At 40.4% G+C, this 13,908-nt stretch overlaps 1 protein-coding gene across 1 annotated transcript in view; it reads right to left on the bottom strand.

The window, feature by feature from the left end:
• Positions 1–13,908, bottom strand: part of AASDH (aminoadipate-semialdehyde dehydrogenase) — a 49,442-nt gene that overhangs the window by 21,689 nt on the left and 13,845 nt on the right. The window contains exons 5-6 of the mRNA XM_082264883.1: positions 7,164–7,356; positions 396–637 (exon numbers count right to left, since the gene is read on the bottom strand). Of these exons, the coding sequence (XP_082121009.1) occupies positions 396–637; positions 7,164–7,356 (435 nt within the window). The remainder of the gene's footprint in view (positions 1–395; positions 638–7,163; positions 7,357–13,908) is intronic.

The raw sequence follows: 13,908 nt of genomic DNA, 5'->3' as shown, positions 1-13,908 counted from the left end.
GGTCCATCGCAGTCCATGCAGTGCTACAGGACCCGTTCTAATAGGAGCGACACAAGTCGCTCCGACTTAGAAAAAGGGTCCTGTACTACTTCGGGGCGACCTCGGAGCGACTTGCATAGACATTCATTATATTAAGTCCGTGCAAGCCGCGCCGAAGTTGCGGTGCATGCGACTTGTGAAGACGCCCCCGAAGTCGTGCCGCTTCAGTGTGAATGCGGTCTTATTACAGTCAGATTTACTGGTTCAAATGTTACATGTAACTTTTATTTTTCTTTGTTGATTGAACTGCGTTAAGAATGTTTTTTTTTTCAACCAGATTAACTATGTAACTATGTATCAAAAACTACATTGTAAATTACTTCAGAAAAAAAAAAAGAGCCACTTATTTCACATACCGTGCATTTGAATTAAGAAGAGATTCTGGAACCTCATAGCAAGTGGCCCAGCTTGACACTTCTGTTATGCCATAAAGGTTGAAGAGACGTGTCCTACTGCCAGGCTCTATCCAACGTCTCAGGATGCTGACAGGTGGGAACTGCTCCCCTCCAAGAGCTAACACTCTAAGGGATGTTTCTTTGGACAGCACTGAGGACTGAATGGAGTCACAGCTAAATCTTCTCAATAAGGTTGGTGTCACCTGAAAAGGAACACAAGAAGCTAAATATAATCATAATGTGGTCCATTCCTCAAGTATGAACTTTATAAAAAAGAAAAAAAAAAAAAAAAAAAAGCAAAAAAAAAAAAAGGTATGATAGTCTTCCTGGGACATGTAAATTTACAGCAAAAAAAAAAAAACGCTCCAGGCTCCATACTCACATGACTGCGCATTTAGGTTACACAATATCTTTTTGAAAGGATACTTAGAATCCAGACTATTTGAGATCATGGAACTAAATACCTATTTTTATTGGTCATGTAACAACCACAGGAAGAAGACTGGAAACATTTTCTACAGAAACATAAGTAATTAACTCTTACCCCTGGTTCACACCTGTGTGTTTGCGCAGGCACGGCAGCCTATTCTTTTGAATAGGCTGCCATGCCTGCATTTTCCACACCTTTTTAAATACGTTCCCGTACTGCAAACCTGTTGCGGGTTGAGATGCATGGGGGTGCCATTATGAATGAATGGCAGCCCCACACATCTCTACAGAGCAGCGCGATTTGGCTGCAGGTGTTTACCAATTGCGATTTCCGCATCCACTGCCACCCGTAAATTGTGAACTGAGCCTTATGTTATTTTTTATTGATTTATCCCAGCAAGCAAACTGTTATTTTAGATTATATTAGGCTTTGAACATTCCAATATTTCCAGAGTCTTAAAGTGTATGTCCAGCCACCCATGTCAGCAGACAGAAGTGAGGGTACATTTCTCCAACAGAGCCCTAGATAGAAGAAAAAAACAATTCTAATCCTTACTGACTCTATCCACAACTGTAATAAGTTTTTGGCTTGACATACACTAACAATATGGGTAGATTAGGGGTGTTACAGAGGAGATAGGCTATAAAGAAGTAGGAGAAGACACACAATAAGGAAATAAAAAGGGTAAAAGAAATTGGGGAGGGGGATGAGGGAGGGATCACGGGGAGGGGGATGAGGGAGGGATCACGAGGAGGGTAAGACAGGGGGAAAATGTTTTACTGCAACCATTGAAATATAATTTTTGCACTTGCAGTGTTGAAAAAGAATAAAATGTATATATAAAAAAAAAAAAAAGACACACTTCAACAAGCAGAAAACAAGCTTTTGAACAATCCAATGTTGTAGCTGCAAGCACTGTGATTGATTTATCCTCAAAGTTCACAACAAAAGCACTGAAACTGTTCAGCTTAAGCACTGCTGGCAGGGGGGAGCTAACCTGCTCTAAAAAGGACCTCAGGGCTTCGGTTTTAAAGTTTGGGGAAAAATGGTTCCACGGTACTGCAGAGGGAGCTTTTTGAAAATATCATGTAATGCTTGTTAAAAATAAATAAATAACTGAATGTCCAAACCCTAGGCACAATTACCCCGAAATGTTTAAAATTTGGAGATCAAAAATGATTTCCTCTAAGGGCTCTTTCACACGGCCGCTCCGCTTGTCCGCAAATCATCCTATTTTTTTGCGGATGATTTGCGGACATAATGTAAGTCAATGGGATTGCGGATGTAAGCGGATGACCATCCGCTGACATCCGATTTTCTTCCTTTCAGTTCTGTTCCGTTTTTTGGAAAGGAACAGAACCCTATTTTTCCTCCGTGTAGAAAACGGAAAGGAAGGAAAATCGGATATCAGCGGTGTCATCCGCAATGCCCATAGACATACATTAAACCATCATACATCATCCGCAAACGGATGGGATGATATGCAGACACACGGAGCGGATGACACAAGTGTCATCCGCTCCGTGAAAAAAAAAAAAAAAAGTCCCGCAGCGGATAAGAACAGCGGAGCGGCCGTCTGAAAGAGCCCTAACTCGTGAGAGCACAGGCACATTTTTGCATGTCGCATTTAGAACAGCCCATTCATTTCAATGAGGTGCCCTACACATGAGAAATGTGTGAAAGTAGTCCATGATCCTTTTTAAAAATCACGTTGCACCAAAGCGCATGGCATTTTGTTACTATGCATTTTGGCACGCTAACAAGCACACATTAGCAAGATGTGATGGGGTGCCTTTAAGAATTGCACCGCTGCATGTTTACTGAAGGGCTGTACAGTGGGAAAGCACGCAATTCTGTGCACGTTCCCGCAATGTACAAAGCGTGAATGTAATCTAAGAAGATTTTATTACATGCACGGGAGTTCTAAGCAGACTTTTTCATTGTGAATTCAAAAATGAACTTTGACGGTCTTCAGTCTCAGAAAACTTGTTATGTGACCCTTCACACTCCAAGCTTATTTCCACATATTACTACCATTTGCTTCATTCCAAAACCAATAGACTTCAGGCTACGAAATCTCAATAGAGAGCTTATATTCCAAATCTCACGGAGGAGGCATGGCAGGGAATGCTTTCCCTTTAGCAGCCGTTCTGAACCTTTTTAAACACAGAGGATCCCTTGAAATAACTTTCTGGTCTCAAGGAACCCCTGCTAAATATTACTATATTTAAAACTCATGATCCATTAGTGAGATGGTCAGTGGGAAGAATTCTCCTTACACTTTAAGTCAGCGGGAAGAATTACCCCCTTACAGATAAGAAAATAGATCAATGGTGTCAGTGGAAACTTTTCTGAGAGGCAGAGATTGGTCATTGCTCAAGAAACCCCTATTAACCTCTGGAGGAACCCTAAGAAACCCTGCCCTGCAGGTTCTCATGGTCATTTCATCTAGGGATAAGGGTGTCCAGACTAAGTTTCTTTTTAGATCATATTGTACTTCAGGTCTCCTTTTTCGCATGGGTCAGTTACCCTCCCCTGTTTGTTCTAAATGCTCATCAGCGGATGGCACATTTTTTCATATGGTCTGGGAGTGTCCACCTATTAACTCCCTTAGCGGTAACCCCGAGCGTGACTCGGGGTGTTTTTTTCATGCTAGGATTGGTATCCCCGAGTCACGCTCGGGGTAGATGTGCAGAGCCTGCAGCGGGGTTCCTTACCTTCTCCTGGCGATCCAGCGATGATCTCCCATTGCTGTGATCGCCGCTGAGATCCCCGCCGCTCTTCCGTCGCTCTGATGACTTCCTGGTTCCGTTCCCTGCAGCCGCAATGGTGCATGGGAGCGGAACTGGGAGGGAAATTCAAAAGTTGCGCAAAACACAAAACCCATAAAAAGGAGGTGATACAGTGTAATCTGAGAGGATTACACTGTATCACCTTAGTATCAGAAAAAATATCAAATATTATAAATTGTAAATTATAAATTATATTATTTATATATATATATATTATAATATTTATATTTTATAATATATTATATAAATATCAAAAAATTGTACCGCTTTTGGTACATTATTCCTGACATAATCATACCGCCAGGGAGGTTAAGAGCCTTTTGGTCCGAGGTTACTGCTTTTATAAACTCACTCGCACAAATGCCTAATATTTGTAACCAACTACGTTGCCTACTCGGTTATATAGATCAGCCTTTTTCAAACAGGGTGCCTTGAGGTTTCTTCAGGGGTGCCTTGGCAAATTGCCTAAAAAGTAATCAAAAATTGTATACAAGCCAGCAGGTGGATGAAGCCTGCCTTTTAGTTACACAGAGCTTGAGGTTTTCATTATGCACCATTACGACTTCCTAGACACTGGCTTCCTAACAACCAATGATGTCATCAGTTGAAAAAGAGGATGTGTGTCGCCTCCACAGCATCCTTGTTTAGCCCTCCTGTGCCCTTCTCCCTCAGCACTGGGGTGACATTAGCTGACTGATGAAGAGAAATTGAGGGGGAAGAAAAACATTGGAATACTAGTCAGTACCAGTGTGGAAAAGTGTACTCACTTTGGAAGAATAAATGACCTCTAACATTTCTGTGTCTTATGTGTGAATGTTGCATTATGTGAAGCTATTGGAATGTTTTTTCACATTTTAGAATAGGGTGCCTCGAGATTGTCCATACTTTTCAAGGGTGCCTTGAGATGGTCTATAATTTTAAAGGGCGCCTCGACTGAAAAAAGGTTGAGAAACACTGATATAGATGATGATCGCCTCTCAATATAAAAAAGGGTTTGGTCCTGTACTATGCCAAGAAGTCTATAGCTATTCATTTGAAATCGCAAGCCCCTCCTACTATAATTTTTTGGCTTAACCTAGTCAATCAGGAAATTTCACTATACAAACTAACATATGAAGCAAGGGGTTGCCCTATCGAAAAAAAAAAAAAAAAAAAATGGACCCCATGGTTAGAGTCTGAGCAAACCAATTCACCTGATGGTAGAGGGATACTTATAGACCAGGTTATACTAGTTATGTACTGAATATTTAATTTATGTATCTTGCTTATGCAGTTTATAGCCCATGGATATCCTAATAACCTTATCCTCATTCCTTTTTTTTTTTTTTCCGCATAAGTTATGTTGTGATACGTTTTCTATTATCCGATTAATTTTTTTCCCTGTATAATGGCTTTACACTTAATAGACATTCTGTCTGTGTTACACCTGGATTGTATGTGAGCGTCTAGTTTTTAACTTTTAGGGCTCTTTCACACGGACGTTCAGTTTTTTTTTGCCCGATCAGGTCCTTTTTTTTTAAATGGACACGGATGACACTTGTGTCATCCGGTCCGTCTGTCCGTTTTTCATCCCATCCGTTTGCGGATGAAAAACGGACATAATGTATCTCTATGTAAATACGGATGTCAGCAGATGACACCACTGACATCCGTTTTTGCGTCCGTTCCGTTTTTTGAAAGGAAGAAAAAATAGGGTTCTCTTCCGTTCAAAAAAACTGAACTGAACTGACAAAAAACGGATGTCAGCGGATGATCATCCGATGACATCCGTATTTACATAGAGATACATTATGTCCGTTTTTCATCCGCAAACGGATGGGATGAAAAACGGACATACGGAACGCCCGTGTGAAAGAGCCCTTACTTTGCAAACAATAAAGTTACCCTTAAATAATAATAATAAAAAAAAAAAAATTCAATTTTTCTATCTGGCTTAGTTTTCTTGTGAACCCATCTTCTTTACTTCGTGATTTAGTGATATTATTGATATATAACTATGGAAGTATATTTGCCGCACTCATGGAGCAAAACCTATTTGTTTTTATTGTTCTCTAGCATATACAGCCTAGATATAAATAAAATTACATATTTTTGGAAATCTGAAAGCCGTTACAGCTCAGTTTGCAGATGCAATTTTTAGTGTTAGTGGGAACAATCTCAGAGGCGGTTTAAACTGATCTCTATGCAAAATTAATGTGCCTTACAGTACATTGCATTTATTCACCCACAAAAGCCTTTGAAGTGTAACTGTGGACACGCTATGAACATTCAAATATACAGTATCTCACAAAAGTGAGTACACCCCTCCCATTTTTGTAAATATTTTATTATATCTTTTCATGTGACAACACTGAAGAAATTACACTTTGCTACAATGTAAAGTAGGGAGTGTACAGCTTGTAAAAAAACTGTGTATATTTGCTGTCCCCTCAAAATGACTTAACACAGCCATTAAGGTCTAAACCACTGGCAACAAAAGTAAGTACACCCCTAAGTGAAAATGTCCAAATCGTGCCCAAACTGTCAATATTTTGTGTGGCCACCATTATTTTGCGGCGGAACACCTAGGGATCTCTCCGGAAACCCCAGTTGAGAAATCCTGCTTTATAAGGACTGCACCTGGTCCTTTACCCTTGTTGCAGTGTGCAGAGGCTACCTCTACAAAATATGCTATAAGCATGTATCATTTTCCTGCATATCTGTTTAACAATTAATAACTTCTATGCAGTACTGTTATATAAAGATCAGGAAGTTTAAGCCTAAGTTCACATTTTGCAAATAAATAATAAATGCACATTCATTTGCAGAAAAAAAAAAAAATTTGCAATTTTTTTTTTTTTGCAAATGAGCCTGTAAAGCATTGCAACCATGGTTACTGGATCACTGCTGGGCTTCAATAGACTCTTCCTCCAGTTACATGTCCATACTGAGGTAGTACGAGTGCAATGATCACCTCACTTGTGTTCCATTGATAACTACAAGTCCATCTGCTGCCTTGACAGATGGGACTGTAGTTCGTTAATTCACAGATTCCAAAATCAAAAAGGTGACAGCTGCTGCATGGGGAAGTTGTTATACAGCACACATTGTTCTAGAGTTTACAAAAAAAAAAAAAAAAAATGGTAAGAAGAACAGAAAAAAAAAAAGTTAAGTCTTTAATAAAACTGCACCTAAAAGAATTCCAATTTCTTAGCTCAAATTAAACTCCACATTGCATGCCAGTGGGAACTCCACAATGTAACAGTTCACTGGGTTTCACTGACTATGGTTTAAACCAAGGTAGTTGGGTTAATGCTTTAAAACAGGTATGCCAGCACAAAAACATATACAGAAGCAGGTGCTACAAAGCTGCAATGGTGAATTTATTGTACATTTAGGTTACCCAATTTGGTGAGATATATAGATTAGATAGAATAGATAAAATAGATAAAATAGATAGATAGAGCCTCTGTCACAAAGGTAACTGGCCTCTTTGCTTGTCATCTACCTTTAGTTGTTGTACCTTACCTGGAGTACTGTAACTCTATGCTGCTGGAACAATGTATGGAACAGTTTTCTGGGCATCATTTTAAGATGCTCTGGTACAATTAGTAGACAGGCTCCAGAGGACAAAGCAAGAAACATTTCGATAACAGATGGGTCAAAGGTCAGAGGTGAAGCAAGAAACACAAGGTCATCTGGTGACATTCCGAAGATGGATCTAAAATCATAAAAAAAAAAAAGTTCAACGCAAGACCATTAGAGTGGAGCGTTAGGCAAATATGAAATCACCTGCTACGTCAAGATTTTTTAATTTAAATAGAAAAAGGGAATAATATCTTTACTTGCTGCTGTCCATGCCACTGAACACTGATTTAATGAACAAAGCTGGTCTTCTGAAAGATCTCCAGAAGCAGACTCTTCTGGAAGGGTCAGTCTCCAGGTCCTACACCGACAAGACATAGCAGTAATGTAGAGAGGGCCAGCAACATTTAGAATTTATTATCATTTTGTTGTAGAGTTGCATACCCTTACCCCTGATGAATATAAAATTTGAAGCACCTTGGTTAATCCCGGCTGTGGGGACAAATATTGAAGCACAACAATAGTAATTTGGTCCCTTACCTAGTTTATTTTGGGTATTGCTGTGATGTAAGATTGTATATCACCAGGATGTAATACTTTATTAGCCATAATGTGATTTTAGGTGTGTGTATATGTTATGGTGTACTAATAAACAGATTATATATATTTTTTTAATACATTGTCAATAGTTGTTGCCTGCGAAAGTCCCATTGGAGCTTTTAATATTTTGTAGTGTCAAAGTCACTTTAAATGTGTTTTTAAAGTATATGTACACCTAATCACTAATCTACACTCATTGTTCAATTAGGTACACCTATTCATTGCTTGGTAACACAAATTGCCAATCATCCAATCACATGGCAGCAACTCAAAGCATTTAGGCATCTAGACGTGGTGAAGTTGCTGAAGTTCAAACCGAGCATCAGAATGGGGAAGAAAGGGGATTTAGGTGACTTTGAACGTAGCATGTTTGCTGGTGCCAGGTGGGCTGGTCGGAGTATTTAAAAAAACTGCTGATCTACTAGGATTTTCACATACAACCATCTCTAGGGTTTACAGAGAATGGTCCGAAAAAGAGAAAATATCCAGTAAGCGGCAGTTGTGTGGATGAAAATGCCTTGTTGATGTCAGAGGAGAATGGGCAGACGATTAGAGATGATAGAAAGGAAATAGTAACTCAAATACCCAATCGTTACAACCAAGGTATGCAGAATACCGGTTCTTAACCACCAAGGATCTCTCTTGAGACATTGCATTTGCCCATTTCTGCTGGTGGCTTGGCTTTACTGAATCTAAAACGCTATTATTTGGCATCCCAGCTAAAACATATACATTGGTATAAAAACACAAATAAAATCCGCGCTATATCATAGATGTAAAATCTCTTAAGCAGCTAACTAAATTCTGTTGACGGCAGAAAAAGTGACTAAAAGTTCAAGCAAGCAGCACTGAGTGATAAGTATAATGCAAATCAGTCCCAATCTGATAGGTAGATTCCGTCACCAAGAAAGTGAATAGCGAAGCCACACGTCACCCAAATCTGTGTGTAATGAGAGGCTGCTTACCAGACCTCCAAAGCTTTGGAGCATGTAATGAACCCAGATGGAGGGACACAAAGACTACCGACTGCTTCAGGCTGACTCCCAGAATCTACCTATCAGATTGGGACTGATTCGGATTATACTTATCACTCAGCGCTGCTTGCTTGGACTTTTTTTCACAAATACATTGGTGGTTCTTTCCGAACCTAAAGATCACCTCTGTAGCTACTTAAAGCGGAGTTCCACCTAAAAAAAAAAAAAAAAAAAAAAAAGACATAAAAATACCCCTGGGACAGTCAGGGCTAGTGCATTCCACAATGGACAGCCTCTGTACTGTGCCGGGTTGCACTTACCTGCAAGAAGAAATACTTACCTTGAAAATGTATTCTCCAGCGCTGCCATCTCAGGTGTGGGCAGCTTGAAGCCAGCGCGATCCTCTTCTGCGTCCTCTTCCGCTCTCTTCGGTCCCACGATGCACTGCACCGGCCCCGCCGTCACTTCCGGTGCGCGCGCGTCATCCCTCCACAGCTTCTGGGCATGCCCAGAAGCTGTTTAGAAGGGAATGACGCGCGCGCACCGGAACTGACGTCGGGGCCGGTGCAGGCGCATTGATTCCTGGGAGCGATGACGTTCAGCTCTCAGGAATCATTGCAAGCCAGGAAGTGACGACGGGCCATGGCCGCCGAGGGGAGGAAGAGGAAGTAAGGTAAGTATTTTTTCTTCTAATCCAAGGTAAGTAAAAATAAAAAAAAAATGCGATTATGCATTTCTTTTTAAGGTGACCCCAGGCATGAAGATGGACAGAAGTGTCATTTTAGGGTGGAACTCCACTTTAAGGTGCTATGGTTCACTCTTATGAGGCACTGATTAATGTTTTATATAGAAATTGCCCCTACCCTCAGTTGGGGCAGATATTCTTAAACTTTCCCACAAAATATTGAATGTATGTAATAACAGAATAGGAGGTGCTCCTTTAAGCAACTCACCTAACGCTCCTTCATGGGATAAAAATTTAAAGGTATGATCTTCAAATAATCGGTGAGCATATTTGATTCCAAAATTAGCCCAATACGCCCCTACTGGGATCTTGTATATTTCAATGAGTTGGGGATTTTGGAATCAAATATGCTCACCGATTATTTGAAGATCATACCTTTAAATTGTTTAGGGCCCTGCAGATAGAATATAGGATCCCTAATCATTTTTTTTTTTATCGATACCTGCAACTACGTCATGCAGTGGCTGCACAATTTGAACTGACAGAGGTAGCACTTTCTCCTGCTACACTAGAGAAACTTTTATTTAAGGACAACCATTCAAAACCTATTTCTAGATACTATTTACTTCTTCTGACCTCCTCTTCTCCTAGGATGGAAAAGATAGCTGGTCAATGGAAATCTGACATCCCATCACTAACTGAGGAATCATGGGCAGAGGTAGTGGAATCCATGCTGACCTCTGTGATATCAGCCAGAGTCAAGCTTATACAATTTCATTACTTTACACAGAGTCTGTTTTAACCCGCAACGTCTCTATAAAATGGGTAGAGTGACTACACCAGAATTCCTGAATGTCATGCTGAAATAGGTGACTAATTTCACATGATTTGGCTGTGCCCTTGTATTGAGAGATTCTGGAAGGCAATCTTTGGGTTTTTAGAGGACAAGTTGGCTTTTCCAAATACTGTATATGTTCCCCAGCTAGATGTCTCTTAGGGGACTTTGGGGAGGAGGATCTTATCAGCTCTAAAAAGGACTATTGAGAAAAGTATTTTTTTTGTTATGCCAAAAAAGCCCTGGCACTCAAATGGAAAGAACCTACCCCCCCCCCCCCCATCCATTAAATTTTGAGTGGAATTGGTTAACAAATCGTTGCCTACATATAAATTAACGTACACCTCTAGGGGATGCACCAAAAAGTTTGAGAAAATTTGGGCAGGATGGCTCACTTCGGTCTCTGGGGATATTACGGTTTAAAGATATGTATAGGTGTGGTATATCTTAAAGTGAAAATGGAGATGTATGGAAGATGGACAAATTTATGAAAAATTGGTACAGCCTGTAGCTATTTACTCTCGGTGTGGAAACAATTATTATATCTTAGTTTTGATGTTTTTTGTTTTTTTATGTTAACTTCTTTATATGCTCCAACATTAAAGGGCTATGTCCTAAGAATATTTAGGCTTACTTTTATACACTTCTGAAAATTGTATAATGTACAAACCATTGTAAGCTTCAATAATGCAAGACTATGTGGTCAAATGTACTGATAGCTGTATTCTATTCTGCGCTTTGTACATTTGTGGATGCTGTTATTATTGCTTAATGGACTATTAAAAAATCCCCCCCACCCCCCCCCCCCCCACAAAAAAAAAAAAGGGTATGCAGAATACCATCTCTGACTGCATAACACATCGAACCTTGAAGCAGTTGGGCTGCAGCAGCAGCAGACCACACCAGTCGCCACTCCAGTTAGCTAAGAACAGGAAACTGAGGCTAAAGTTCACACAGGCTCATCAAAACTGGACACTAGAAGATTGGAAAAAACATTCCCTGGTCTGAGGAGTCTCAGTTTCAGCTGCGACAATTTAGATGGTAGGGTCAGAATTTTGCATAAACAACATGAAAGCATGGATTCTTTCTGCCTTATAGCAACAGTTCAGGCTGGTAGTGGTGGTGTAATAGTGTAGGGGATATTTTCTTGGCACATTTTGGGCCCCTTAGTACCAACTGAGCATCATTTAAATGCCATGGCCTACCTGAGTATTGTTGCTGACCATGTCAATCCCTTTATGATTACAGTGTACCCATCTTCTGATGGCTCCTTCCAGCAGGATTATGCACCATGTCAGAGAGCTCAAATCATCTCATCACTGGTTTCTTGAACATGACAATGAGGTCACTGTACTCTAATGCCCTCCATAGTCACCAGATCTCAATCCAACAGAGCACCTTTGGGATGTGGTGGAACAGGAAATTTGCATCATGGATATGCAGCCGACAAATCTGCAGCAACTATCATGTCAATATGGACCAAAATTTCTGAGGAATGTTTCCAACGCCTAGTTAAATATATGCCACAAGGATTTAAAGCAGAGTTCCACCCAAAAGTGGAATTTCCGCTCTTTTGCTTTCTCCCCCCCTCCGGTGCCACATTTGGCACCTTTCAGGGGGGAGGGGGGAATGGGTACCCGTTTTTGACAGGTACCCTTCCCCACTCCTGGGACACGGCATCGCGGCCGTCCGTCCCAGAAGTTCCGCCCCCTCCTCCTCCCCCCCCCCCCCCCGCCTCACGCATGTGCAATAGGGACCCAGCCGTGGAGCATCAGCTGCGGTGCCGACATCACTGGACTCCAGGACAGGTAAGTGTCCTAATATTAAAAAAGTCAGCAGCTACAGTATGTGTACATCTGTGTAGCTGCTGACTTTTAATTTTTGGAGGGGAAGGCGGAACTCCGCTTTAAAGCAGATCTGAAGGCAAAGGGGGAGGGGTCCAAGCCAGTACTAGCAGGGTTTACCTAATAAAATGGCCGGTGAGTGTAGTTTTACCATGTTAATTTAATTTCAAAAGTAATTTTCACTTTTTTTAAATCAGCAGTTTTCATGAATAGAATACCTAGGGTTTCAGTGTAACCTGTCTAGCTAAGCAGTATAAAAGCAAGGTGTAAATCACAAGAGAAAATTACAAATATTCTGAAGTTAGAATAACCTGAAAAAATGTATTTCCTCTGTATAGTTACAGTATGTTCCTGCTCTAGGTGTTTCAAACCTATGAAACAGGTTTGATAATAGAGGCAGTATGAGGCATTTCACTGCTTCTGTATTGACAGCACCACAGAAATCATGGCAAGGAAATAAAAGTTTTCCGTCGGTTGCTATGAAACCAGCCCACATACTCAGATTTCTGATGTGCTAAATATTCACTCAGAAACAGTCACGACTCCAAGGCTTTTTAATTTTAAAAAAATTAATATAATACAGTAAAAATGCTGCTACTTACACACAACAGCAAGACTAAAACACTGTTATAAAAAGCTTAAAATTTAACTTGAATGAAAAAAAGGCAGCATTTGTATGCAAAATCAGCCATTAAAAATAACTACAGAAAAATACTGCAGCCCTTTCTGTAAAGTTATTTATGGTGTCCCAATGACTTTAACTGACGAAAAATATGAAAATTAGCTCCTCTGCTTGAGGCCACTTCTCTGCATATCATACCTGACCAATATAGTAAACATTAGCTTGATTTTCATGCGTGTTGCTTTTATTTATTACATGTATTTGGAGAACAATGACATTTGTATGCCATGCTTTAAAATCCACAAATCCTTGCCCTCAAAGAGCTTAAAATCGAAGATTCCTATCACACATACTAGGGCCAATTTAGACAGAAGCCAATTAATCTACCAGCTTGTCTTTGAAGTGTGGGAGAACATCGGAGTACATGGAGCAAACCCATACAAGCACAGGGAGACCGTACAAACTCCATGCAGACAGTGTGCGCTTTACAATGCTTTGTGTGAGTTGTGTTGTATTGGAGTGACAGGACCTCTATACATGTGAGGGTGTTGGGTCTGAGAGGGCTTCCCTGGCTTCCTCAGAATTAAAGGCTTATAGGACTCTTATGTAGAAATTTGGGTCAACCTTATGGATGGGGTGTCAGAGAGGTTAGTCAGATCTGTGTTTGTCCTAAAATTGGCACGTGCCCATACTGTAAAGAGGGAACAATAATTTCTAGTCCAAAAGGAAGAGACAGTCATGTCCAAGTAACAAAAAGACATGGGAGGAGCCTTAAATACAACATGGGGTGGATTTACTAAAACTGAAGAGTGCAAAATCTGGTGCAGCTCTGTATAGAAACCTATCAGCTTTCAGTTTTTTTGTCAAAGCTTAATTGAACAAGTTAGAAGCTGATTGGCTACCATGCACAGCTGCACCAGATTTTGCACTCTCCAGTTTTAGGAAAAAAACCCATATATCGTAATTGCTAAAATCTTACACACAATGGCTGGCTGGTTGCAGCCAGTCCCATTTACTTGAATGGATTGTATTTGGCAGCAGTACTGCCAGCCAAATGTGATATGGGGTATACCTTTTGCCAAGCCTGCCACATGTGTATCGACCCATTCAGTCACCATGTTCAAAAAA

The sequence above is a fragment of the Pelophylax lessonae genome, assembly GCF_965119305.1.
Source record: "Pelophylax lessonae genome assembly, chromosome: 1".
NCBI lineage: Eukaryota > Metazoa > Chordata > Amphibia > Anura > Ranidae > Pelophylax > Pelophylax lessonae.
This window is presented reverse-complemented; position numbering and strand designations above follow the sequence as displayed.